The sequence below is a fragment of the Colletotrichum chrysophilum genome (assembly GCF_026319265.1).
Source record: "Colletotrichum chrysophilum strain AFK26 chromosome Unknown scaffold_32, whole genome shotgun sequence".
NCBI classification, from domain to species: domain Eukaryota; kingdom Fungi; phylum Ascomycota; class Sordariomycetes; order Glomerellales; family Glomerellaceae; genus Colletotrichum; species Colletotrichum chrysophilum.
The window spans coordinates 204,294-228,920 of NW_026517319.1; the positions used below are offsets into that span (position 1 = coordinate 204,294).

General features: G+C 54.9%; 10 protein-coding genes across 10 annotated transcripts; 7 read left to right on the plus strand and 3 right to left on the minus strand.

Moving 5' to 3' along the window:
- Positions 1-1,039: 1,039 nt before the first annotated feature.
- COL26b_005017 (uncharacterized protein) lies at positions 1,040-2,530 on the plus strand (the record flags this gene model as incomplete). The annotated part of the gene is made up of 1 exon (XM_053177874.1): positions 1,040-2,530. The coding sequence occupies one exon, from the start codon at positions 1,040-1,042 to the stop codon at positions 2,528-2,530; it is 1,491 nt and encodes a 496-aa protein (XP_053038183.1).
- Positions 2,531-3,740: 1,210 nt separating this feature from the next.
- On the plus strand, positions 3,741-4,946 carry COL26b_005018 (uncharacterized protein; the record flags this gene model as incomplete). The annotated part of the gene is made up of 3 exons (XM_053177875.1): positions 3,741-4,001; positions 4,076-4,208; positions 4,270-4,946. The coding sequence occupies 3 exons, from the start codon at positions 3,741-3,743 to the stop codon at positions 4,944-4,946; spliced, it is 1,071 nt and encodes a 356-aa protein (XP_053038184.1).
- A 201-nt stretch (positions 4,947-5,147) lies between these two features.
- Positions 5,148-6,318, minus strand: COL26b_005019 (uncharacterized protein; the record flags this gene model as incomplete). Its single annotated transcript, XM_053177876.1, has 3 exons — positions 5,148-5,297; positions 5,357-5,948; positions 6,008-6,318. The coding sequence occupies 3 exons, from the start codon at positions 6,316-6,318 to the stop codon at positions 5,148-5,150; spliced, it is 1,053 nt and encodes a 350-aa protein (XP_053038185.1).
- A 2,421-nt stretch (positions 6,319-8,739) lies between these two features.
- On the minus strand, positions 8,740-9,831 carry COL26b_005020 (uncharacterized protein; the record flags this gene model as incomplete). Its single annotated transcript, XM_053177877.1, has 3 exons — positions 8,740-9,045; positions 9,225-9,424; positions 9,483-9,831. 3 exons carry the CDS (start codon positions 9,829-9,831, stop codon positions 8,740-8,742), a joined length of 855 nt encoding a protein of 284 aa, XP_053038186.1.
- Positions 9,832-10,989: 1,158 nt separating this feature from the next.
- Positions 10,990-13,245, minus strand: COL26b_005021 (uncharacterized protein; the record flags this gene model as incomplete). The annotated part of the gene is made up of 4 exons (XM_053177878.1): positions 10,990-11,963; positions 12,013-12,842; positions 12,888-13,022; positions 13,106-13,245. The coding sequence occupies 4 exons, from the start codon at positions 13,243-13,245 to the stop codon at positions 10,990-10,992; spliced, it is 2,079 nt and encodes a 692-aa protein (XP_053038187.1).
- Positions 13,246-13,796: 551 nt separating this feature from the next.
- COL26b_005022 (uncharacterized protein) lies at positions 13,797-14,068 on the plus strand (the record flags this gene model as incomplete). Its single annotated transcript, XM_053177879.1, has 2 exons — positions 13,797-13,889; positions 13,952-14,068. The coding sequence occupies 2 exons, from the start codon at positions 13,797-13,799 to the stop codon at positions 14,066-14,068; spliced, it is 210 nt and encodes a 69-aa protein (XP_053038188.1).
- Positions 14,069-14,701: 633 nt separating this feature from the next.
- COL26b_005023 (uncharacterized protein) lies at positions 14,702-16,006 on the plus strand (the record flags this gene model as incomplete). The annotated part of the gene is made up of 4 exons (XM_053177880.1): positions 14,702-14,725; positions 14,886-15,021; positions 15,090-15,463; positions 15,605-16,006. The coding sequence occupies 4 exons, from the start codon at positions 14,702-14,704 to the stop codon at positions 16,004-16,006; spliced, it is 936 nt and encodes a 311-aa protein (XP_053038189.1).
- Positions 16,007-18,010: 2,004 nt separating this feature from the next.
- On the plus strand, positions 18,011-19,477 carry COL26b_005024 (uncharacterized protein; the record flags this gene model as incomplete). Its single annotated transcript, XM_053177881.1, has 2 exons — positions 18,011-18,918; positions 19,012-19,477. 2 exons carry the CDS (start codon positions 18,011-18,013, stop codon positions 19,475-19,477), a joined length of 1,374 nt encoding a protein of 457 aa, XP_053038190.1.
- A 611-nt stretch (positions 19,478-20,088) lies between these two features.
- On the plus strand, positions 20,089-21,718 carry COL26b_005025 (uncharacterized protein; the record flags this gene model as incomplete). Its single annotated transcript, XM_053177882.1, has 7 exons — positions 20,089-20,109; positions 20,270-20,684; positions 20,738-20,811; positions 20,864-20,932; positions 20,985-21,027; positions 21,076-21,272; positions 21,335-21,718. The coding sequence occupies 7 exons, from the start codon at positions 20,089-20,091 to the stop codon at positions 21,716-21,718; spliced, it is 1,203 nt and encodes a 400-aa protein (XP_053038191.1).
- Positions 21,719-22,835: 1,117 nt separating this feature from the next.
- Positions 22,836-24,498, plus strand: MT1 (Sphingolipid C9-methyltransferase 1; the record flags this gene model as incomplete). Its single annotated transcript, XM_053177883.1, has 2 exons — positions 22,836-22,955; positions 23,080-24,498. 2 exons carry the CDS (start codon positions 22,836-22,838, stop codon positions 24,496-24,498), a joined length of 1,539 nt encoding a protein of 512 aa, XP_053038192.1.
- Between the last annotated feature and the right edge of the window lie 129 nt (positions 24,499-24,627).

Genomic DNA, 24,627 nt, shown 5'->3' on the forward strand with positions numbered 1-24,627 from the left:
TTCGGGCATTTCCTCCTCCTTTCAGCCACTTTCTGCAGCTCTATGAATTAGCCTCGATCAAAGGCAGGCTCGAGGGGTGTATACCATCGAATTCGGCGACGAAATTGCTTTTCATCCTGCTGGATTTCAATCCCATGTCTACTTGCAACATAAATTGAGCTAATGCGAGGGCCTTCTGGCGATAATACCAAATCTGGATGGAAGATCAGATGAGAACATCCCTGGAAGGCACTTGCACATTCTCCATTCCGAGGCATTTACTGGACATGCAGGAAGCTACCTAGGCAACAACTTACCTAATTCTCGGACAAGACTTGAGCTTTTTTTGATGCAGGTACGAAGGAGCTTTGGTGATTAACGGGCCAGCCTGCTTACCCGTCTTGTTACTATGCCAAATTGGTGTTATCAGATCTCGCTTACGCCAAAGTCAGTTAGAAGTCGGGTTTGGGCGGGAATTTGCCAAGACGCAGGACTCAGCCTGCCTAGCCCGGGGAGCCTTTTCATGCAGGGGAACACAGAAAGAGGGACTAAAAACCGTGTGTTCTCAGTCTTCTCAGGATCTAACCCTTGGTTCCTCCACCTGCGTGAGGTCCACCGGCAAACAGGGATTCAGAAGGAAGTCGTTGAAAGATGGATACTGACTAAGCCCAATCTGGCTCTAGCGCGCGGTTCCTCCTATTCTAGATTTAGGCATAAATTTAAGCGTCCTTGTTCAACCTTCGAATACTTCGAGTGACCTCCCGTGCCTCCCGGGCAAAGCCTGATCGATGGAGACCTCATGAAATCGAGACTAGTTGACGCACCACAGCGGAGCGCGGTCCAAAGTGACCAATCTGTTCAAGGCTACTAGTTGCGCAGCCTGATGATCTCGTCAACCGAAGAATAAGGGACCGGCCCATGTCCATAGTGGCAATTCATTTTGGATATTTTGTATCCTCGGCTTCAAGGAGAAAACATTTTACCCTTTTTAGCGGTCGGCCGCCTTTTTGTTCATCTGCTCAACTGATTGTTTTCGTCTTCTTTGACTCCAGAACTCGACATGGCACCAGACTCGGAGCTGACGGCTGACTGCTGTGCCGCAATCCGCGGCGAAAAAGTCCCTCGAGACCTCAGGAACATCATCGCCCGGTCTTCGCTCATCCGTGGCGTACGCCTCCACCTCGATTTTGCCACCAGTCAGGATGTCAGCAATCTCTGCCTTCAGGATCCGCAGATTGCACGGGCTCGGAATTCCCGACTGATCATGAGCGATGTCATTCCGAGCACTATGGGTCCTCAACAGGAGCCGTACTGCGTCTGGTTTCCCCAGATAGCCTCCGAAGACACGTACCGCCAGTTGGTGCAGCGTTATCCGCAGATGCGCTACCAGGTTGGTCGTGCCTGTGCAGCCGGTGGCTACGACACTCTCTATCAGGAACTGGACTTGCTGCCGGACGTTTCCATTGCTGAGGAGGCTAGAGAGAGCGACACGGATGGCGGCCGTCTCATTTACGACTCTATCATGAGTCGCTCCTGTCGCTACTCGGTCATGAACGATGACACGTTGACCATCAAATTGGATGATCCATTGTCTCCCGCCTTCTTGAACGGTGATACGGAAACTCGTCTACAGCTTTACCATCGCCCAAACAATCCTCGGCAATTTTCCAAAACTCATCCTGGTATCGAAGAGGACATGCACATCAATGACGAATACACTCCTCCCGAGATGTACTCTGAGTTGGAAGAGTTCGAAGTAGGACTACTTCACCAGCCTTTACCTCTTGATCTGCCAACTGTCAAGAAAAAGCTTCTCATTTGCATGGCGGCTTTTGAAGGAAATATCGATCGTTACGTCAGGCTGTCACGGGCAACGCGTGGTATCGACCGTGAGGAGACTCTCTGCATTGTCCGCGGAATCTACCATCATACGATGTTCGCCCGCTGGTGGGCTGGAGAAATCACCCAGAACACGACGAGAGTCCAGGCCATCAGGAACACCGAGACAGGCCATAAACCTCTTTCCATGATTCAAGAAGCCATCTCAGCCCGACGGATCATGATCAATGATCCAAAGGAGTTTGTTGAGAATGGCTGGCCGGCTGGCGCGCCTAAGCCGTACCTTATCTGGTGGCCACTCCGTCCAACTCGGGATATGCTGGATTTATTGGCAGAGAAAGTACCAGAGATGACCGAGCAAGTCGTTGTGGCCGCGATCTACTGCGACTATCACGACGTCTATCGACGAATGCAGCCAGAGCCCAACTGGCGCCTCTGCGCCGCCGCTCGCGACTCTCATAACCCTTTCTACCTACAGGACCTTACGAAGCGGGCGACCGAACAACAAATCAACCTTGACGCTGCGAGTGAACAAGATCCCGATGGCAAGTGTCTAGGTCTGGACTTGGAACCAACAGAAATTTTCAATTACTACGAACGACAGGAGGTCCACAACTTCATCACAAGCAGAGAAGGGCCGTACGGTGGCTTCGGTCCTGATTGTCGCATGGCAGAAGTTGGTGTTTGGGATAGCATGGGACTTCCTGAATAAGATAGTACAACACAACCGAATGATCAAGAATCCTAAACGATGATGCAGAAACGTATTCACTGAAAGATTACATGTGATTTACCAATCTTCCATCTGCTGTGTGAAGTCGAGGCCAGCAATTCAGTGATCGTTTAATTCTCTCAATCCTCGGCATTGCTTAAGCTTGAAATCCGCCACTCATCGTTTACATGGGACATTCTGAAAGAAAGTAGTCACGAGCCTCAGGTGGTGACATGGCTAGATGTTAATTTCCTATTGAAAGTGACTCGGCGGGAAGGATTCATGGCAGCATGCCTTGCGGACTTGCCAAGTCAAATTCTTGACAGGGAAATGTACCGCCAAGTACTTAGACTGAGCTGACAGCGGGGACTCGGAAGTACGATTGCGGCACGGGGCGGCTGGGTCGCGGAGGTTTCCCGATACGCTTGGCTTGGATGGGGCGAAAGCGAACCCCAGCGGTTCTTAGTCGCCTTTTGTTTCCCGCCCAGTACTTTGACAAAGCTTTTCTATGCATGTGACCGAATACTTTGAAACAGGATTCGAACCCCAGATATGCCAAGATTACTCGTCTTTAAACACTGTAAGGCAACAGATTCCGGCATGGCGCAGTGGCTCCATTGCTGCTTGTAATCTTCGCTTCGGATTCTCCCCACTGCACTAACACAGGATCTCATCAACTTTCCTGATGAGGATGTCGGTCTATGGAGACAACAAAATTTAGCTGGAGGCACAGTTCATGATCTAAGCTTACTTTCCAATAGAACATGCCGCGACCAGGCAACGAGCTTCCAAAGTTCCAAACTGCTCCTGGTCGACGCCGAGACACCGGTTATTCTCCCTACTTCCAGTCATCGGGACTCGCCGAGAAAAGTCTCATTCAACGTTCTGGACGCCGGCGACCTTGCCTTCTGGGATGAAAGTTTGACCAGTCGCTAGAAGCTCGCTGTCTTCTCGGACATCACCTCGGACATCGGCCTGCGAACCCTTCTCACGATAATCTGTGCACACGTTGAAGTATGGATTCATGATGATGAGCTTCCATAAAAGCTGCGTCTCCCCTCATAGAATGTATTCATTTACTTCATCAAGCAGTTTCAAGCTCAAATTCTCAGTCACTCCGGCCCGAGTCGTCATTCATTTCACCTTCCGTTGCCACCAGGACAAATCCTAATTCACTCGTTTAGATTCGCATCATCTCCATCAATCAATCATGTCATTCGTTAGCATTAAGAGCACTCTTGTGCTTCTAGGCATGAGCGGTTTGAGCTTTGCTGCCACAATCCCTCTCCGTCGCAGCAACACTACCAGCAGCGATTCTGAGACGGTTCGCCTCATGGCTTCGACTCCTCAACTGGAGTACGACTCGCAGACCACGGCGGATTGCACTTGGTGGTATGACAATACCCAGGCTACCAACTGCAATGATTTGCTGGCCAGTGAGGGCATCACGCTTGCCAACTTCAGGCGCTGGGTACGTAGACAAATTTTCTGTCAACGCCATTATTATTTCATCGTCTTCATAGCTGAACAAAGCTGACCGAACAGAACCCTTCCATCAATGAGGCGTGCACAAACCTCGCTGTCGGTAAATCGTACTGCGTTGAAGCAGCCTTTGAGACTGTTCCTAGCCCGACTGACCCCGAGACTCCTCCGGCGACAACCACTGCTCCGTCCAATGGTTTGTTGATCCACTCCCCAAACTCGTCATTCCCGTTCCTTCAGGCTAACAACACATACAGGAGTCGAAACTCCTCAGCCAACTCAGCCAAGCCTCGTCGAGAACTGCAACAAGTTTTACTTTGTGAATTCCGGAGAATCATGCGCCGCCATTGCCTCTAGCAATGGCATAAGCCTGGCCAACTTCCTCTCCTGGAACCCCAAGGCTGGGTCTAACTGCGCCGGTCTTTGGGCCGATGCTTATGCCTGCGTCGGCATCATTGGAAGCAGCACGACTCCCACGCCCACGAACCCTGGCAACGGCATCGAGACGCCCCAGCCTCCTCAGCCCAGCATGGTCGACAACTGCAACAAGTTCTACCTCGTCAAGTCTGGAGACTCCTGTGCTGCTATTGCCTCGAGCCAAGGCATCACTCTCGCTAACTTCCTCGCCTGGAACAAGGGGGCTGGCAGCAACTGCGGCGGACTCTGGGCAGATGCTTACGCCTGCGTTGGGATTGTTGGAGGCAGCACTACCCCGACCAACCCTGGCAATGGCGTCCAGACGCCGACGCCAATTCAGACCGGCATGACAACCAAATGCAAGAGCTTCCACTTTGTCGAATCGGGACAGACCTGTGCGGTCATTGCACCAAAGTACGGCGTCACTGTTGCCAACTTGATCTCTTGGAACCCTGCGGTTGGATCGGGCTGCAATGGCATGTGGGCTGAGACTTACTTGTGCGTTGCTGTCTTGTAAGTCAGTAAGACTGGCCACTTTTCTTCAGAACGTTGTACAAATGTAGTCTTCAAGTAGAACATATATATATGAGTAACATATTGTTCCAGTGGTATCCCTTCGCTACCAATGCAATCCTATCTATAGAAAAACGCCTTTCAATGCAAATTCCTGCCCAAGATCTCGGCCGTGACTCTTCTTTCAGTTCAATCCACTTCGTCTCTAAGACTGGTACCCATCAGCCCTGTCGATAGCAGTAGCTTGAGCTAGCTTGCTCTCAGCCACGCTGACGGTGGGGAGATAACCCTGGGGGTTGACGCCGCCACCGGTGATGGCCAGACCCTCGGCTGAAGAGTTTACACCAAGTGTGATCTAAGTAAATCATATTAGCTCTGCTGACTAACTTCAACAACTTGCCAAGAGTCACTTACATAGCCAACGAGACCATCCTCAATGTTACCAGTCAGCTGCGTAACGCTAATCACAGCACTGTAGCCGTCAGAGCTAGCGTCAGAGTACAGCGAATCCTCCGCGTTGGTAGTGCGGTTCAAGGTGGTCAAGTGCGCGCTGTACGGCTCCAGCGCGTACACCTGGCTCAGGAGGTCCTCCTCGAAAAACAGCTGCCCAATGTGCTGGACCTTGCTGGCCGAGTACGAGGTGCCGTTGGTGATGTTCGTCTGGGCGGTGACGTGGATGTGCGTGGTGCGGGTGATGTAGTATCCGGGGAACTTGGTGAGGTATTCGACGATGCCGTTCTGGTCGGTCACTTGAATACCGCGCAGGAACGTCTCGTCGTCCGTTGTTCCATCGTCCCTCTTGGTCCAGTTGTCCATCAGCTCCGCGGAATCGGGGTCGATTCCGGTGAAGGACGAGTAGGAGCCGGTGGCGTTGCAGTTCCAGATCGTTAGGGCCGTTCCGGACAGGGGCTCGCAGGTCTCGATGTCGATCACGCCGATGTCGAGGTAAAAGTCGAGACCTCCCTGTGTCTCGCGGAGATCATGGCGAACCATTTCACCGTCAACACTGCGATTATGTCAGGATTTACATATCGCACCAATCATGACAGAGCATCAAGTGCTTACCCATAGGGTCCCCAGACGGTATCAGGGGCCAAAACGCAGGTGTCATTCTGAATGGTGGTGTAGTGCAGGGAATCGCGCTGCAAAAGCTCGCGCTCATCGGCGTGTCCATTCTGAGCCCGACGAGTGCGCAGACGGCTGGCTCTCTTAGCGAAGATCTCAGCCTTACGCGCTTCGATGGCAGCTGCGCACTTGTTTGTGCTACGGCCGACCACGTGGGCCTCGGATTTGGCCTTCTCGGCCGTCATCCGCTCTGGATGAGCAAAGACAGGGGCCAAAACCAATGCGTGGAGAAGGATGTTGCTGAGCTGCATTTTGTATGTTTCAAAGAGTGAATGCTGAGAGAAGTGAGTGACTGTGAGTGACTGTGAGTGATCGACCAGGAACAACTCCCTTTGACGAAGCATCCCATCACTGTTCTTATACACCACATCTTCAAGCTCTCCTTTCCATGATTCTTTTTGTAAAGCCCTGCATTAATTACCGTACAGAAATTCCCTAGCTAATCAAAGCTCCGGAATAGCTTACGTCGTGACGATTGTGATTGGAAGATACCCCAGTAGGCTGACGTTTACTTACACCTCCGTCGTCGGGATGTGGGCGGTTCTGTGGAGTTTGAGGCTCTCACCAGTGGCTAATTCGACCCGCTCGCCCCTAGACGCGCGATGCTGGGGGGCTTGGAGAAGATGCACCGCCCCTTAACGGCTTCGTGCGCTTCCTGCCTGTTTCGGCGAAAGCGGCCACCGGACCCGGGGGATGGGCTCCGTACCTACGGCCCCATGTGGCGGTACGGAGCCTGCTTTCTCTGGATTTGAAGAAATTCTTGCATGTTGTGATGGGAAACTCGGCACCTCGATTGCACCCGAGGGCCGTGATTTTTCGGTTCGCGATGATTCTTCACCCGTGGACGCCGTGAGCATTACGTCTTTTTTTTCAATCTATATCAAGGGTGAGTGAAGCCAGGACAAAAACAACTCCGACGGCCATGCAAATTGACATTAAGGTGTTATCATCATCAATGTCCACAACCTCCTCAGAGAGCAGTGGAAACGGGGGAGAATCTTGGATATAGACAATCGGGTGCCTCCCGATGCGATGTGTCATATTGTACCAAGCTTAGGGGTCCCTGAAGGCAGTGCCCATGTGCTCTATCTCTGTCAAGCCCAACAAGGACGCGTGGACGGCGATCCGGTAATCCTGATGGGGCAGGAGATCGGTCAGGTCCGCGGGTTCCAAGGCGCTCAATTTCGAAACCCGACCCAAGAAAAAGAAATTTCTTTTTCCAAAGCAGCGTTGACTACTGGAAGAGACATTGATGCTGTCTTTCTCGAAGAAGACTTATCCAAGTTTGGACGAACCGAGATCAAAGGTTTTGACATGGACGGTCGCTCGCCAAAGGATTATTCAAGAAAAGCGCGCAACCTCAAAAGACACGAAGAGCAAACACCCATACTCACCAGCCTTACTTGATAAAAGAAGCAAATTCTCACTGATGATTTGCAAATCGAAGCTTGGGTCTGCCAAGGCCCTGGGGGTTCAGGCGAAGGCTTGGATGTCTGAAAATAGGTTGATGCGCAAGGGGTGACCCGACCTACTCGAGATGCAATGGAAAAAAACTCGGTCTACCCGTTCGATTCCACATGAGCATTCGCACCCCCTTTGTGGCTTCGACGCTTAGTGGAGCTCCGCTTCGCAGGCTCTTCAGCGTCGAATATCCCACCGGCAGTCTTGCTGGACATCCAGCATGATCATTACGTCCTCGTGGTGGACTTGCGGAGCTCCATGACACAGCCGACCTGGCTTCGGATATCCCACCGGTTCTCTCGAAGAATCTGGCTTATAAGTCTTTACTGGATTCCGGTTCTTCTTTTTGGATTCAAGCCTGCGTCGCATCCTCCCGAAGCAAACAATCAGGTTCTAGGCCTGCGGACGCTGACTGACCCGTACGACAACACGCGTCACTACGCTACAACTCTACTGTCTTGATTATAGGCAAGTGGGGGGCGAGATGGCTGCTTGGGATTTCCAATTTTGCGCTGTTTCGTTTGTCCGCGCTAGCCCCCTAAAGCGCTTGCCTTCAGGGAGCTCACGTTTTGCCAACTATATCTCACTTATTAAATCGCACAAGTATCGGTTCTGCGCTTGCGTGGCAGAGCTGAATGTACTCATCTTAGTATCTTCCTCGAAGCCGCTACCATTTGACGTTGCCTTTTTCTTCGGGGCTCCCTCCAAGAATGAGACGAAACGTGAGCTACTCTTAATTGATCTCAAACAAAAGGTAGCCCTCTGGTCGTCTGGCTAAACGAACCCACACGAATAGCAAAGCTCAAGAACAAAGTATTGGTCGGCGGATAATTAAACATTATCCCATACTTAATACATCATGACGGAAGTATCCATAGAGAAGCCCAACTTTTCGAGATGATCCGGGGTTGTTGATCTTCTGATCCATCCTGGTAGACCTTGCTACCCATCCCAAATTCAAATTTTTGATCTTGTTCAAGAGTCTAAGTTGACCCGCCCGCTTCCTTATCCAAAAACGCCATGTACCTCTCGTAAAACCTGCAAACTTCCTCCTCAGCAGCAGGCAAAACCGCAGAAAAGCAGTGCGGCAGGCCTCGGTACGCATGCACCTCGACATCCACGCCCTCAGCCTCCAATGCTTCCGCATACGCGAGAGCTTCGTCGCGGAGGACGTCGTACCCGGCGCATTGTATGACTGACATGCCGCGGCGTTAGCTGGTGATGGCGACGACTTGTCCACATTCTTTCGACTCACGCGCACGAGGCAGGTCCTTCAGAGACTTTGCCAGTATGGGCGAATGGCGATGGTCGGGCTTCGGCTTGGGCAGGTACGCATCGAGGGCGCCTTCCATTGCCAGAGCGCCGATGACCGGGTTGTCGTTGTTCTGGATGTAGCTGCCATACTCGTATTTTTCTCTTGGGAAGAATTTGGGATGGCAGATGATTGGGAAGTGCAGGACTTGGGCGATGACGCCCGTGATGCCGTTGTCTCTGCATTCGATTGCTAGGGCGGCGGCCTTGGTTTGTTAGTAGGATTGAACGGGTGTGGGCTGCTTCGCGAGACATGCTAGGTTTCCTCCTGCGCTGCTCCCGCTGAGGATGATCTTCTCTGGGTCAACTCCGAGGGCTGTTGCGTTCTTTTTACACTAGAGCGGAGTTAGACAGAACTCGTCTCATGTCACTTGGATAAACTCACCCACAAGAGGCCGTCATAGCTATCGTGCAGCCCACACGGGAAAGGATCCTCCGGCGCCCTATACCAATCAGCTTGAGGAGAACCGCCATCAACGGCAGCAACATACTTGCGATAGCATACACTGACAACGACAATGTTCTTGTTGGTCGCGGCGTAAACATTCTCAGCACCGTCAACCTCGTGACGTCCCACGCACCATCCTGACACCGCGTCAGCAAATCAACCCGGCCACATCTCATTTAACCAAAACCACCATACCGCCTCCGTGCATGCGATACATCAAAACCGCATTCGGCCGAACAATCGGCGACTTGTACACCTTGAGCTCGATCTCCTCCCCATCCCGGGCCTTGAAGTACAGCAGCTCCGTGGTCACGTCCCGATACCGATCCGGTCCGCCCCGGGGCATCGGCGCGTCCGCGTCGCCGGCCACTCTGCGCACCGACGCGAAATCCGGCTGCGCTTGAATTTGCGCGTACATGGCGCCGATCGCGGCTTCCGAGGCCGCATAGACCGGGTGTTTGGCGGAGAGGTGGCCGTGCTTGGGAAGTGGGTGAAACTCGGCGTCGAGGTCGACGTATTCGGGCTTGGTCTTTTCGGTCAGCATGTTGAATGTGGCGGTTGATGGAGATTGATGACTTTGGTCATTAGTGGCGGGTAACGATCTCCTTAAGTCTTTTTGTACCTAACTTCGTTGACTGTTGTCAGCTCCCTGAGAAGCCGGATTACTATGAGTACCTTCATGCAGCTAGGGATGACCCGAGATGACGGCAGCAAGCGACGAGGATCGGCACATCGTGCCAAGAGTACGCGAGCCAACCATAAGTGCAGTATTCGATCTTAGTTGGTCTCCGGTGCTGTGTTTCGTCCCATAAACCAGGAAGGGCTGTGGCTGATGAGGGTGTGGTCACTATGATTCATCCCCGCTATGCCGGACTGGGAACAGTGCGTCCAGTGGGTTGCACATTTGGGCTGCAAGAGGGTCCTGACTAACTTCGCAGCCTCCGATGGAACCTGTCAAGCCTGCGTGTTAAGGAAAAGGAATGGTTTCAACCATTCCATGTTCGGCCATCGAAGTCTTAGTCCGCGTGGCTCCCGTCGTCGTGGTCCGTCGATGCTGGGTCCGTTGATCGACCCGCTTCGCCCGACTCATTCTAGGTCCGTTGGTCCTTCTAGAGTGAAAGGAAGAATCTATCAATCAATTTTCGGTAGCTTGCACACCGAACCAAGGTTCACTTGGTTTCGAAGACACCCATGACAGTCATGAGGGTTTCTCGTCTTCCAAAGATACCGTGATGGAGGCTGATACCCAGATCGGAAAACCCTTCAGGTTTGAGACAGATCTTATCTGATGAATGCTACGGCTAGAAACGTCGAACAATGTGCAATGAAGAATATACGATCTGATGTAGTCAATATTGATTCGCTGAGTACCCTACGAACACGTTCAAATTTCAGACGCAAATGCGACACGCAGTAACGTACACCAGTATACAGACGGACATGAAGTATAGACACAAACTCGTCAGACATAACTCATGCTTCCACAGATATCCAAATGCAAATGCACGCCACAAAACAAAACACACCGAAAATGCAAAACGCATGCAGCGGACATGCAAGACGGGCCAATTCACATTCACACATTGCACACTATCCTGACATCAAGGCAAAGAGTGGACATGGTTGGGGGATGGTGCAGGGGGGGTTTGGTAGGGCCAAGCTTGGAGCTCGGCTACACGTTGTCGCTGTCAAACGGACCAGCTCAAGGGGGAGAGGAGCTTCCAGAGCTTTGCTGCTGCATCGCCTCGATGAGAGCAGTGAGCTTGTCAATCTTCTCGTTGAGCTCCGTGATGCGGACCTCAACGGCAGATGGGGCATCGGCCTCATCGATGTCGGCGGCACGGGTAGTGGGCCTCGAGTGACTCCCGTTGCGGCGGTATGGAGAACGGCCAGGTCGGTAGCCCGAAGACGGGCGGTTGGCCTGCAGGGCGTTCCGAGTGTTGGGCTTCAGTAGACCCGTCGCGGCGCGAGGTCCCTTAAAACCCGCATACTCGTCGGGAAGGACGCGACGGCGGACGCTCTCGTAGAGTTGAATGACACCAACGATGGGTAGATGAGTGGCCTTCAGGAGGAGGATGCGGCCCTGGCGGAACTTGTCGTCGGAGGGGAGGAAGAGGCGCAGAGGGCGGAAGATGACGAGAGCGATGAGGTTAAACGGCGGGTAGAAGTGCGTGAGCCGGTTGCTAGTCGAGGCCTCAAGCACGTACACGCTGTACACGTAGAGGTACTCCTCCTTGGCGTGGGTGATGACGCGAGAGAAGCTGTTTGACAGCATACCGGTCAGGGAACCCATGAGGAGGAAGGTACTGAGGATAATGAAGATGATCATGAGAGTCGGGCCGAAGATGGGGTTGATGTCCTCCATAATCTCGATACCAACGTAGGAAGAGCCGAAGAAAATCTTTGTCAAGATCATCGTCATATGGGAGAAGTTGTAGGCGTCCTGGCCGATGAGGGAGAAGGTGGTCAAGAAGCCGAGGTAGATGATGACGACGAGAACCATGAACTTGATGAAGTCCTTGCTCATCTCCTTTAGGCATGGGATCAGAGTACCCCAGTAGGGTGACAAGCTGAGCAGGGAAAAGACACGCGGGACCATGAAAAGGGCCTCAAGAGCAAAGACGTCAAAAGCAAGATCGGTGATTTCCCGGTCCTGGTTGGTGATGCCAATAACCCCTGTGGCATATTAGCAGCCGCACAACACCTTTGTCGATGATTTACTTACTCAGAACAGCAAAGGCAATACCGATGCCAATCATGATCATATCAAACATGTTCCAGATATCGGTTGCGTAGAAGATTGTGCCAGCATCCGCCCACTCGCTCAGCTCATCGTAGAGGAAGGCAGCCAGCCAGAGGTACAGCACGATTTCGTTGTGAGTGATGCGCTCAGTATTTTGCTGGACCAGCACGGAGTAGTAGAGAACCAGGAAGATGAGGAAGAAGAAGGCCTCCCAGGCCTTGAGGTACTTGGGGACTCTCAAACGAGAGAAGATGTCGGTGGTATGGGCGTTGTAGAAACGGGGCTTCTTCTCGGCATGGACGGAAAGACTGTCCCAGAAGATGATGTCTCCGTTCCAGATGCCAGTGACGATCTTCTGCACAACGTGCTGGCTGAGGAAGCGCTTGGCATCGGCGACAGCCGCAATCTCAAGAGCGTTCAGGTTGGTGAAGGGGCCGGTCGGATCATCATCTTCCTGGCCATCTTCATCAGCGTGCATGCTCATGGTGAGCCTGGACAAAGAAGACAGCAGCTGATAGCGCTTGGCACTGCTTCCAGGGCGGACCGAGGCGCGTCTGCTGTTAGAGCCGGACCAGCTGCCGCCAGAGAGCAGGGGCGAGTTCTCGTTGCTCTCCAGGTCGACATTGGGCGGCGGCGTCTCTGCCTGCTTTGGGTCGGGAATCTCATAGAGACAGTAGTCAACGGCCTCTCGCTCCGATAGGCGGGTGAGGAAACGCCAAGCGACAATCTCGCAGGCGTTGGCGCGGGCTTCGCAGAGACCCTTGTTGGACTCGGCCTCGTCGGCCGCATAGTGCCATTTCAGGGCGCTGGACCTGTTAGCATGGCAATTTTTGCTAATTGGAGGTGGAATGACTTACAGCAGGGCGTTGACAATGGCGGGGTTGGTGCAGGTGGCATTGAGATGATCAACTAAGATCCTCAAGCACTCACCGGCGGTGGTGGTTCTCAGCTGCTCGAAAGTGCTCGGCAGAACAATGACATCGGTAATGTAACTGCGCCGAAACCGTCAGCGACCGATCCAGACCTTCTGTCCACCGCTCCGCGGCAAGCCCACGAGGACAGCGCCGAAACTTACACCGAGATCTTCTTGACCACCTCTCGGAAGCTGTCGTTGGTTTCAATGTCGGGCAGCTCATAGACCGTGTCGACGCGCATGGACACGGGGCTCAGGTCCCGCTCCTGCGGCATGGGCTTCTTCTTGACGCGAATGGGCATTTTGCTGGTTGACGCGGGCAGCACCGCGAACCGGGTCCCGGATTGGACTGGTCAATCGAAACAGGTCGCAGCCGAAATGAGGCAGAATCGGTCCAATGCTTCCTGCCGGTGGTCAGCAGCAGCAGAGTGCTTGCAGACGAGATGGATGGATGGATGGTGGTAAGCAATTGATGGGCGCAGCGAGTACTCGCGTCCGGACGGCAGCGAGCGAGCTGAACGGAGGGACGGGGAAACAAGAGGAGAAAGAAGGACCCTGAGGTAAGGTAGGTGCCGCTCGACGACGAGATACCGCCTGCCGCTGGCGCTGGAGGCGCTGCTGCTGCGTTTCTGCATTGCTGCACCGCTGCTCGAACAGGGGTAAAGTGGGGCTACTATAGTGGAAACGACAGCGGGGCATTGACGCGCGGGGGCGAGATAACCGAATGCCATTGGCTTGTTCTGCTTCACTCCTCTGTTTACAGTTTAGCGTCATCAGGTGGGTGGCCGTACCAAGAATAAAAAAACAAGCTTCGCTCATCGGTGAAGATTGAAGATCCCAAAACTCATCCACCATGTCTTTCACTGAGACTGAGGCCGAGCCGTTTACTCGCAACGGTCTCATCAGCATCTCACGTTACAACATGAAGCCATGTCTCACTCTCAATGTAAGACATGGTATGACGAGTGCGAGGATCAACGGTCGGTAGAGCAACAATCAGCGGCGCAGAAAGCTCGTGCCAAGCTCATTACCACATCAAAACTCCGATACGTCGATGTTTTCAGTGCCATTCTCGATGGAGTCGTTAATTCAGGCAAAACCCAGCTCTCGGTCGTCCAGTCGTAGTTCGCGCAATTTTCGAATTAGGAAATCAAACAAATTCGAGTATCCACCGTCTAGAACGCAAACCAACCTCGTACGCATTTGTGAGTGATCTGCCATCTCAGCCACGTGGAGAGTAGCTCATCTCAGCCCTCCAGCTGGGCCAGAGAATGAGACGCGTCACGATAGGGCGATGACCAGCCTCAAATTTTGTGATATCCCTAAGCGCCAGGGCGAAACTTGGCGCCCGAGAAACGCATTCCACGTTCATTCTATTCCATCGGGACTTTGGAAGATGACTCCCGGCCGCTCAGCTTCTCGAAGGATTCAAAGGCTTCGCTCAGTGACGCGGCGCTGCCTTATTAACCCATGTCCACAAGCCACACACCAAAGTCCCCTCCGCTGAGCCTCCATTCCTCTTCGTGATAGCGACCAATGTCCCGAGAGTCAATGAGTTCGGAAAGGAATATGTATATAATATGAATAACTTCAGATGGAGTTCGGACCAGGCGAGACAACAAGCCGAACACCTCGTTCTTATCACCAACTCTAAATCCATCATGTCCAGCGTTTCTGCAACGCCAACAACGGCCTCAGTCGCCAGCGCAACTTCGTCCCAAGCCGCACCCACATGTACGACGGCGGTTCCAGGAAAATATGGGCATGTCCCCATCGACGCATGTAACTCATACTATGCATTCAACCCCAGTTTCGAAGGCAATCTTGCCTTTGCCGTGCTATTCGGCCTTTCCATGATCGCACATGTTGTTCAGGCGATTACTTACAGAAAGGTGCGGAAATCATCCTGCAGCATGTATGCTATTTCTAACATGCGGGACAGAGGTTCTGCTGGGTCATCATCGTCGGTGCATCATGGGAAACCGCCGCCTTCATTCTCCGAACCCTCGGAGCCCACGACCAGCAGCAGATTGGCTATCAGATTGGCGGACAGCTGCTCTTCCTCCTCGCACCGCTCTGTATGTTTCATCTACCTCAAGAAAATCCTTCACATGTCAGCGCCCAAAAACTGACAGGCGGTCGCCAGGGATCAACGCGTTCGCGTACATGCTGGCAGCCAGGCTCGTGTACTTTGTCCTGCCTGACCAGAGAGTTTTCCGCGTCAAGGCCACCGCGCTCACCAAGATCTTCGTGGCCATGGACATTGTGTGCTTCCTCGTGCAGGCTGTGGGCGGCTCCATGATGTCCAACACGGAGGTCTCCTCGGACGACCCCATCCTGCGCACCGGCCAGCAGCTCTACATGAGCGGGTGCGGGCTGCAGCTCGCCTTCATCGTCGTCTTCTGCGGGCTGATGGGCCGGTTCTACGTGAAGATGCAACGGGCGCAAAGGTTCGACCTCGACTTGAAACGGGTGAAGGCCCTCGTCTGGGTCATGTACGTGGTGCTGGTGCTCGTCATCGTAAGTGTGGTATTTGTTTCTCTTATGACTTTTCTGCTTTCTGCTCCTTGAACGTCCGTCCACCCTTCAGAAAGGAAACTTTCAGGGTGAGACGACGTTTGACAAGACGGGATGAACGGACTGAGCTGACACTTCCCGGAGATCCGGATCATCTTTCGACTGGCTGAGTTCGGACCTGGGGCCGACATTGAGAACCCCATCCTTACCAACGAGAACTACGCATTCGGGCTCGACGCACTGCCCATGGTGCTCGCGCTCGTGCTCCTCAACGCCGTGCACCCGGGTATCGTGCTGAGGGGCGAGAACAGCGAGTTCCCGAGGCTGTCGAGGAAAGAGAAGAAGCAGATGAAGCGGGAGAAGAAGGAAACCAAGAAGGCAGCGAGGGCGGAGAAGAAGCAGAGAAAGGCTGGCAAGCTGGTCACTGAAGGGCAAACATATGGCATGGAGGAGAGGAGCCCGTTGACAGACAACCCGTACGACACAGACGAGCGGTCTAGCTCGCCGCAGAGGGATGCACGTTTAAGTCAGGCCGGGCGGCGGTGATGGGAAGCGGGGACTGTTGGGAGATGATGATGTTGAGTGATTGCATAGCTAGGGCGTTTGGGAAAGTGGTGACGGGCTTGTGACACGTCCGAGGGTTAGACACTTGCAGTAATGTTTACGGGACTGGGTGATAGACACGCTTGATTCAGCACAGGCTTTTGTTTCCAAGGGATGTTGACTCGTAGAGTTTCTTGGGGCCGGCAGACGGAATAGCATCATATCTGAGATTCATCAAGAAGAAACAGATCCAAGAGAATCGGAAATGTTCATCATTAAAGACGTGGAGGATGACGATCCTAGGATTCTTAAATGCCTAAAGCTGCAAGTTGTCGGGACCCTGAGAGTGCCTGGGAAGTGTGTGCCTTAGTTGACAGCACCGCCACGAGGCCCACTCGGGACCGGGAATTAGCGCGGATTAAAAAAAGAAGCCCGGTTGGCGCTAACGGAGCACCGCCGGGCACTGTTACACTGTGTTCATGCATACACCTGATATAGCATCCACAGTGTGAATATCCGCAGAAACATGCACCTGAAGGATTCGACGCCGGCGCGGTGGGGTGGCAGCGTAAACAAGCGAGACGAATTGCCCCTGCCGGTTCGATGCAAACTCACTTCATTCAAGCTCCAGTCCCCGTTCAAGAGCGTTGGGTCCCCGACTCCTTCAATATCCCACCATCGAACGAGTTAAACAGCTCACCAGCCGCACGTCTGTTCAGTCTGTTCAGTTCTGTCTGTCTGCGCCCCTTGACGGTGTCTGCCTGACCTGACCTGACCTGACCTGACCGTTCGGGCCCGAGCCACCAGACTTGACAAACTGGCATATTCGTCGCACTGGATGCCCCCAAAATCCGAGAACCCAAGACAAACGTAGCGGCCCCAAGATGCGTGGCATGCGTTTGGGGGCACATTTCCAGGCCGTCTTGGATAATGGACAATATCCGACATGGGAGACATGCAGCTTCCCTGGCTTTGGGGTCCTCCGTCGTCCATTGCCTGCATCAGAATCTGCAAGCGCAACATGAGGACGAGGGAGCCATGGCGCAGAAGCAGAAGGGTCGTGTTCTCGTCCAGGAACCAACAACACCTTTCTCGAATGCCTGCAACCCCAGCCAACATCGTGTGCTCAGCATTACGGTCAAGCCAGTCGAAGTCGAAGCCGGTATCAGTTCGATCAGACGATGGGCCCAAGAAGAGCAAGAAACAGTCTTCTACCCGCCTGTCTGATTCAGAACGCCTCCATCTCTCTCTATCTCTCCGTCTGCCCAAGCCCTCGCCTCCTCGGCACTTGACAGGCTCGTACTTTGCCTGCGCCTATTTCCGGGTTCTCAGATCCGCACGGACTGGTCCCGGCCGGCGCGTTCTGTCCTCGCCACGGCACAACGTTTCCAACGATCAAGAGATCTTCCCACCCCCGGCCCACGCCCCAAGCGGTGCGCGCAGCCTGCAACCGTGATACGACGGTAAGGCGTGGTCATCACGTCTGTCTTAGACTTGGACAGCCAAGCTGCCCCTCCCCCAAACCGAAAAGGCGCAACGCTGATGATGGGAGAGAAATCCCTGAAACCCGCCTGCTCCCCAATGAACATCAGCCCTATTGGCGGCCACCCCCCGGAACCACAACCACAACCACCCCTCCCTTCCTCCTCCTCCATGCCGTCCCTGCTCCGATCTAAATTGCACCTCGTCCTCCGATTCCTCGAGGCAGGATTCCTTTTTTCTCTCTTCTTCGTTCTTTTCCTTCTGCCTATTCTTCCACCAGGGCCCCGCGTCTATTCCTCCCAGAATCCCACGTCTCTTTCTTTTGGTCTCTTGGTTGTCTCTTTGTAACCGGATTTTAATTACACGGATTCCGCCGGACTCAAGCGCTTGACTGCCATCTTGAGTCTTACATCCGACTTGGGGAACGCCATCATCGACAAGGATCTTGTTGCTGGCAAAGGAAAGAAAGGGCTTTGAAAGGATTTGGAAAACGGGTGCGAAGATCACCCAAACCACCGAAACACCATGGTATCTCGCGACGTCTTCCGGCTCCCGCCCGCCGCGGCAGCTCTCGTGCTGCTCTCGAATCTCCTGACCATCGCCGACGCCGTCGCCGTGCTCCCGCAAAAAACGCAGCACCTCCCCTTCCGTGTACTCGATGTCGTAGACTGGCCTCTGCAGACGCCGATGCCATGGCTCGGAAGGAGACAGGATTCCAGCACCAACACCGTCTGCGGTTACATCGGCGGCGACCCAGGCTTCGCGGCAACATGCTCGGCCGGCTCGCACTGCGCCATGGACGCCTCCGTCTCGGCCGTCGGCTGCTGCCCGAACGGTGTCGCCTGCACGACGGGCGTCTACACCAGCTGCGTTGACCAGAACAGCCCCACCCCGTCGGCGTACGACCCGTACGTATACACCTGCCAGGGCTCCAACGTGTGCTACAAGAACACGTACGACGGCGGCGCCTACCAGTACGGATGCGGCACGAGCACCCAGGGCTTCTACGTCGCGGCCACCGCCTCGGGGCTGAGCACGACTGTCTCCATCACCCACGTCTCCGGCATCGTCACCAAGGCCGCCAGCACCGCGTCCAGCTCCAGCTCAGGCAGCTCTTCCGCGTCGAGCTCTGACTCTTCGACGACAAGTTCCTCGTCCACGACGACCACCAGCTCCAGTTCCAGCTCCTCGCCAACCTCGCAGGCGCCCAGCTCCACTTCTTCGCACCCTGCGGCAAGCGGCGGGCCTCACTCGCCGCCGACGCAGGCGCAGCAGGACGCCGCTCTCGCACGCAACGGCGGAATCATCGGAGGAACCGTCGCTGGAGCAGCCATCTTCGTCGCCATTGTGTCTGTTGCTTTCTGGATGGGCAAGCGTAAGGGCAGGAACCAGCGTGTGGGCCCCGGCCAGGGCAAGGGGCCTTCATATATCAGGTATAATATCCCATCTCGCCTCATCCCCCCCACGTTCCCACATCCCCATCCCCATCATATCATCCGATCGGAAACGCTAACCCACATTCCCAGCCCCATGACGAACCAGAAGGACTTCACCCAGGTCCCGGGTCAGGACACCATGTTCGACCAGGCCGGCTACGGGCACCCGTCCATGATGCCCGGCGCGCACGGGACCACCACGTCTATCACGGGAGGCAACGCCGCCCACAGCGGGGGCTCCGTGAAGAGTGGTGGTGCCGGCGGCGCCGTTGCATCGGGAGCGGTCCGTTCCGGAAATGGGGGAGAGGATGAGATCCCGCTGACGCACCAGAATGAAATGACGGAGTTCCTGCGCGGCTACCACGAGGCCATCTCCCGTCCCGAGGGAGATGAGGTCCGCCAGGGCAGTGCTGGAGGTAATAGCACGGCGACGGGTGCCACTGCGACCGAGTTCGGCGCGGCCCCGAACGCGAATGCTGGCGGTGGTGATATCACGGAAGAGAGGCCATTGTGGCAGCAGAACAGGAGGCAGAGCCGGAACTTGATGTGGATGTAAGATAATATGGAAAAGAACTACAGTGCATGCGGGGGAAGCAAATGGAACATGGGTTATTACAGGTACAGAATACGGTGTTTTGGAGTTGGCATATGTCTCTTAGCCAGGGACACGAAGACACTTTCTAATCAAATGATTGTCTAATCACATACATAATCGCCAATAGGTCTTGAATATGGTGACCGGCTGAACGACATTGTTCGGCCTCGGTCGCTATCGAGAGACCGGCCCGTCCAGCCCTAGTTCAGGAAAGCGAAGTCGTTTAACATGAGCGTCTCCAAAAAAGTGGGATTTAGTCGTGGTGACAATGCAGCCAAGACATTTGCAGTTGAATGAATGACTTCAGCCGGCGGGATAACGTCGCTCTTGTTGTAACCGCGAAAGCGCGAGTCGAACTCACTCCCGGCCTTCCGGGATACCATCATGAACGGATCATCAACACAACGTGAAGTACGACGATACCTTGTGAGTAAAGTATAAATGATGATCCTCGTGAGTTGGAATGATCAGGCTGTTCTCATAGCCAACTTGGACTCACTCTTGATATAACTCCCATACTACCGATATTCGCATCAGCATTCTAGGAACCGAGATGTCTTCTCCGAATCTCCATGTTGCAATCATCGGAGCAGGTACGCCAAACAACATGTCTATTATCCCGAAACAACCCACGTACTAACGAGCCCCAGGTGCAACCGGCCTCCTCCTCGCCCAAGGACTGAAAAAGGTTGCCCGTCCATCTCCACACACGGCCACGAACACAGACACACACAAAGATGCTAACCCGCGCAGGCCAACGTCCGAGTCTCCGTCTTCGAGACCCTCCCCAGACAAACCTACGAGGACAACCCGCGAACGTGGACGATGGCCCTGCACTGGTCCCGCCGCAACGTCGAGCAGTGCCTCCCGCCCGAGCTCTTCGCCGCTCTGAGCAGCGCGCACACGAACCCCTGGCACGAGCCCTCGCACGACGAGGCCCAGAGCCTGCCGGTCGTGGACGGCAAGACGGGCGAGGTGCTGGTTGCGGCGAAGGTGGACGACGGCAGACGGGTCGTGCGCAGGAAGCTGAGGGATCTGTTCCGGCGCGGGATCGATGTGAGGTTTGGGTATAAGCTGGCGGGGGTCGATACGAGTGGAGAGGGGGTCACGGCTACTTTTGAGAATGGCGAGGTGGTGCGTGTGGATGTGATTGTTGGGGCGGATGGTGGTGAGTTGCGTTTGGCTGGGTTGGGGGAATGTTGGTTGGCTGACGTGTGGTAGCGAAGAGTGTTGTGAGAGATCACCTCGTGAATGGCGATGCCAAGGAGCTGGATCGGGTCCCGTTGATTTCTACGGTATGTGATGAGGAGTATGAGATATGTGTCGAAGTTACTAACGTTAAGACAGAACATTGGATGTCGGTACACGGCGGAGCAGGCTCGATATCTCAGGAGCAAGATTCACCCGATTGCCAATGTAAGCTGTGAGAGTTGCCGTTGTAATGACCACAAAACTAACAAAAGTCGAGATGGCTGTTCATCCGGACCAAGACACTCTGTTCTTTCTCGCTGGTGGGTTCCATCTCCTGGATGATGTGTGCTTGAGCTGACTTATTACAGTGGCCGATGTTCCTGATCCCGAGGACCCGGAAACCTGGGAGTTCCAGGTCGCGCTGTCTCTTTGGAGCACTGAAGATCCTCCCGAGACAAACGAGGACAGGATGAAATATTTCAAGAAGCTCGCGGAGCCGTACTGCGAGCCGTACCGGTCTGCTGCGCTCTGGGTCCCGGATGACACATACATTCCGCGTGACAAGGTATATGATGTTCAAATCTTAACAACATATCACTGAAGTCGCTGACTGGGTGTAGTACGCAGAGTGGAAAAGAATTGCGCCATGGAAAAACTTTGGCGGGCGCGTCACCGTTGCCGGCGACGCCGCGCACCCCATGTGTCCTTGTGAGTGCGCACTCCAAGCCCGAAGACAAATTTGCTGGCTCTAACCGTGAGAACACTCCAGTCCGTGGCCAGGGCTTGAATAATGCACTGCAGGACGCCGGAAACCTGGTCAAGGCCATCACGGCCGTGAAGGAGGGCCGGCAGACTCTTGCGGCGGCGATCGACGAGTACGATGCGGAGGTGTACCAGCGAGGCAAACGGGAGATTGAGATCTCGGAGGAGTCAATGTTTGGACTCCACCACTACAGCGCGATCAAAGGATCTCCCATTGACCGCATGGGGTTGAAGGAGCAAAAGGCTTAGCCATAGCTGGTTGCTCCAATCTCGGAGCCGAAAGCCGGTGCGGGGAGCTGGCGGGGCCGTCAAGGACCCGCTGTCGGAAGAAACCCACTATCTGGGGGGCCGGACCGGAGCTGGTGCTGGGGTCTTTTCCAAAACACATGTCTGGCTCTGCGAAACCGCTCAGGCTAATGCATCTGATAAAACGGTATCTCAGGTGATGAGGTGTTACCGGCTGGTGGTGGGCAGCAGCAGCCAACCCGGTAGACCCGAACACGAGAAAAGCAATGGTATTGTGGATTATCGTTTATTGTCCGCTGCATCGACCTTGCGAGGCTCTCTTCTCGTCTCGTCTCAATAAATGCTGGGAGGCTGAACTGAGAGGCTCCTTTTGGCGATGATCTCTATCTGCTTTTGAAGCACCCCTTTTACTTTAAGGGTCCTCGGTATCTCTGTAGAAACGGCAAATTGGCCAATGGAATTCTCAATGTCCAATCACAATTAGCGAATTGAGAGGCCCTGTCCAAATAGCAGCGAGCAAGGCCCTTACCGTTCTTTATCGCTACAAACATAGGGGAAGCCACAGGGTACAGGACCTGGGGGAGGTGGGCGGTGAAGACTTTTTACACACTTCGTGGCCTCAACTGACTTGGCGAGGACGGTCTGTTGGTGGGGTGTTGTCGGGGCCCCTGGGGCTGGCAGCCACTCAGGTGCCGTTGAGACCTGTTTTTTCAGCGACCCCTGCGTGGTGGTGCCCACTCCCAGTTCGCTGGAGTGGGTACAAACGGGCGCCGCACGACGCGCAAGCCGCTTAGATTGGCTGGACTCGCTGCTCAGACAATTCCAGGAGCACAGGTTGGGACGGTGAGCCTGGGACACCAGCAGGGTAGCAGCCACCACCTCAGGGCCAGACAGACAGAGGCCCAGCACCCAGAAAGCCACCAGGGCCTGAGAGACCCCCCCCGGGCGCGGGCGCGTCTAGAATGACGGAATGAGCTCCCAGCTTAAATCTGTCCACACGGCCGGCTAGCCACAGAGGTTCACCTTCAAAACCACCACCCACCCCCTTCCCTCTGCTGAGAGCCGCATCGTGAAGAAACACTGCCCGTTTCTCACGAGTCCAACCTACGGATACTTCACCATGGCGTCCGAGAAGCTCAAGGGCGACCAGCTCGAGGGCGACATCACCTTCATCAAGACCCCTCCCCAACCCCCCGCCAAGTTCAGCACCACCGAGGACTGCGGCATCAAGACCACTGACGTGAGTTTTTTTCCCTCCCCTTTTTTCGATCCATGAGGAGAGAGAGATGTGTGGTCGCACGCATCCAATTGAGCTCAATTGGCTTCATCTGAATAACCTCCCGCTAACCACCATCCTCTCACAGTACCCCGCCATCTACAATGCGCCACTTCCTGCTGAGGGCCCCGGCCACGAGTCCTTCTCGAACTGGGTGCTCGGAGCTCTCGTCTTCGGCGTACCTTGGTGGCTCACCCGCTCCGTTGGCGGCGGCTGGAAGACCTACACCTTCTTCCTCCTGCTCTGCTTCTTCCCGGCCCTGATCGTCGTCTGGACCATCGCCTCCACCTACTCCCCGCGCATCAACGACAAGGCCAAGTTGCCCGGCCGCCCCGTCGAGCACTACATCACCTTCAAGAAGGAGGCCGACAAGCAGCGATGGAGCGGACGCAACAAGATCCCCATCAAGACCTTCTACGAAATGTACTTTGACGGCGACGTCGAGTTCAACGGCGACTGCCTCGAGATCATGGAGTACCGCCACGACTGGTGCACCTTCCAGTTCACCTGGGCCGTTCTCAAGTTCATCCTCTTCACCTTCATCCGCGACGTCGCCTTCCACTCCCGCGAGCAGGACGAGGAGCAGGTCCGCCCCACCTACGACTCCGGCAACGACCACTACGCCTGGTTCCTCGGTCCCCGCATGATCTACACCTCGGGCGTCTTCTCCGACATCACCCGCGAGGAGACCCTCGAGGAGATGCAGGACAACAAGATGGCCATCGTCTGCGAGAAGATCGACCTCAAGGAGGGCGAGACCATGCTCGACATCGGCTGCGGCTGGGGAACCCTCGCCCGCTTCGCCTCCGTCAACTACGGCGCCCACGTCACCGGAGCCACCCTCGCCCGCAACCAGGCCGCCTGGGGCAACGACGCCCTCCGCCGCGCCGGCATCCCTGAGACCCAGTCCCAGCTGCTCGTCTCCGACTACCGCGATATCCCCAAGAAGAAGTTCAACAAGATCACCCAGCTCGAGATGGGCGAGCACGTCGGCATCAAGCGCCTCACCGGTTTCTTCCGCCAGTGCTACGACATGCTCGAGGATGACGGTGCCATGTACGTCCAGCTCTCCGGCCTCCGCAGACCCTGGCAGTACGAGGACCTTATCTGGGGCACCTTCCTCAACAAGTACATCTTCCCCGGCGCCGACGCTTCCACCCCTCTCTGGTACTACATCTCTTGCCTCGAGAAGGCCGGCTGGGAGATCAAGAGCGTCGACACCGTCGGTGTTCACTACTCCGGTACTCTCTGGCGCTGGTACCGTAACTGGCTCGGCAACGCCAACGCCATCACCGCCAAGTACGGCCAGCGCTGGTACCGCATCTGGGAGCTCTTCCTCGCCTGGTCCGTCATCGCCTCGCGCCAGGGCTCCGCCACCTGCTTCCAGATGGTCGCCGTCAAGAACCTCAACGCCGTCCACCGTATCGACGGCTTCGCCTCCCAGTTCGGCCTCTCCGGCGCTCTCGCCGCCGCCAAGGCCAAGGGCAAGGCCATCCTCAAGCAATAAGCGACAGAAACGAAAGCTCTTGCATCTGCATTTGCAAACGGGGGAGCGGCAGCATATGTGTGCAGCCTTGCGTTCCATGCTTGAAAGGAATGTTCCCAACCTCTTGTTCTTCGGCGTTTGGACTCGGTG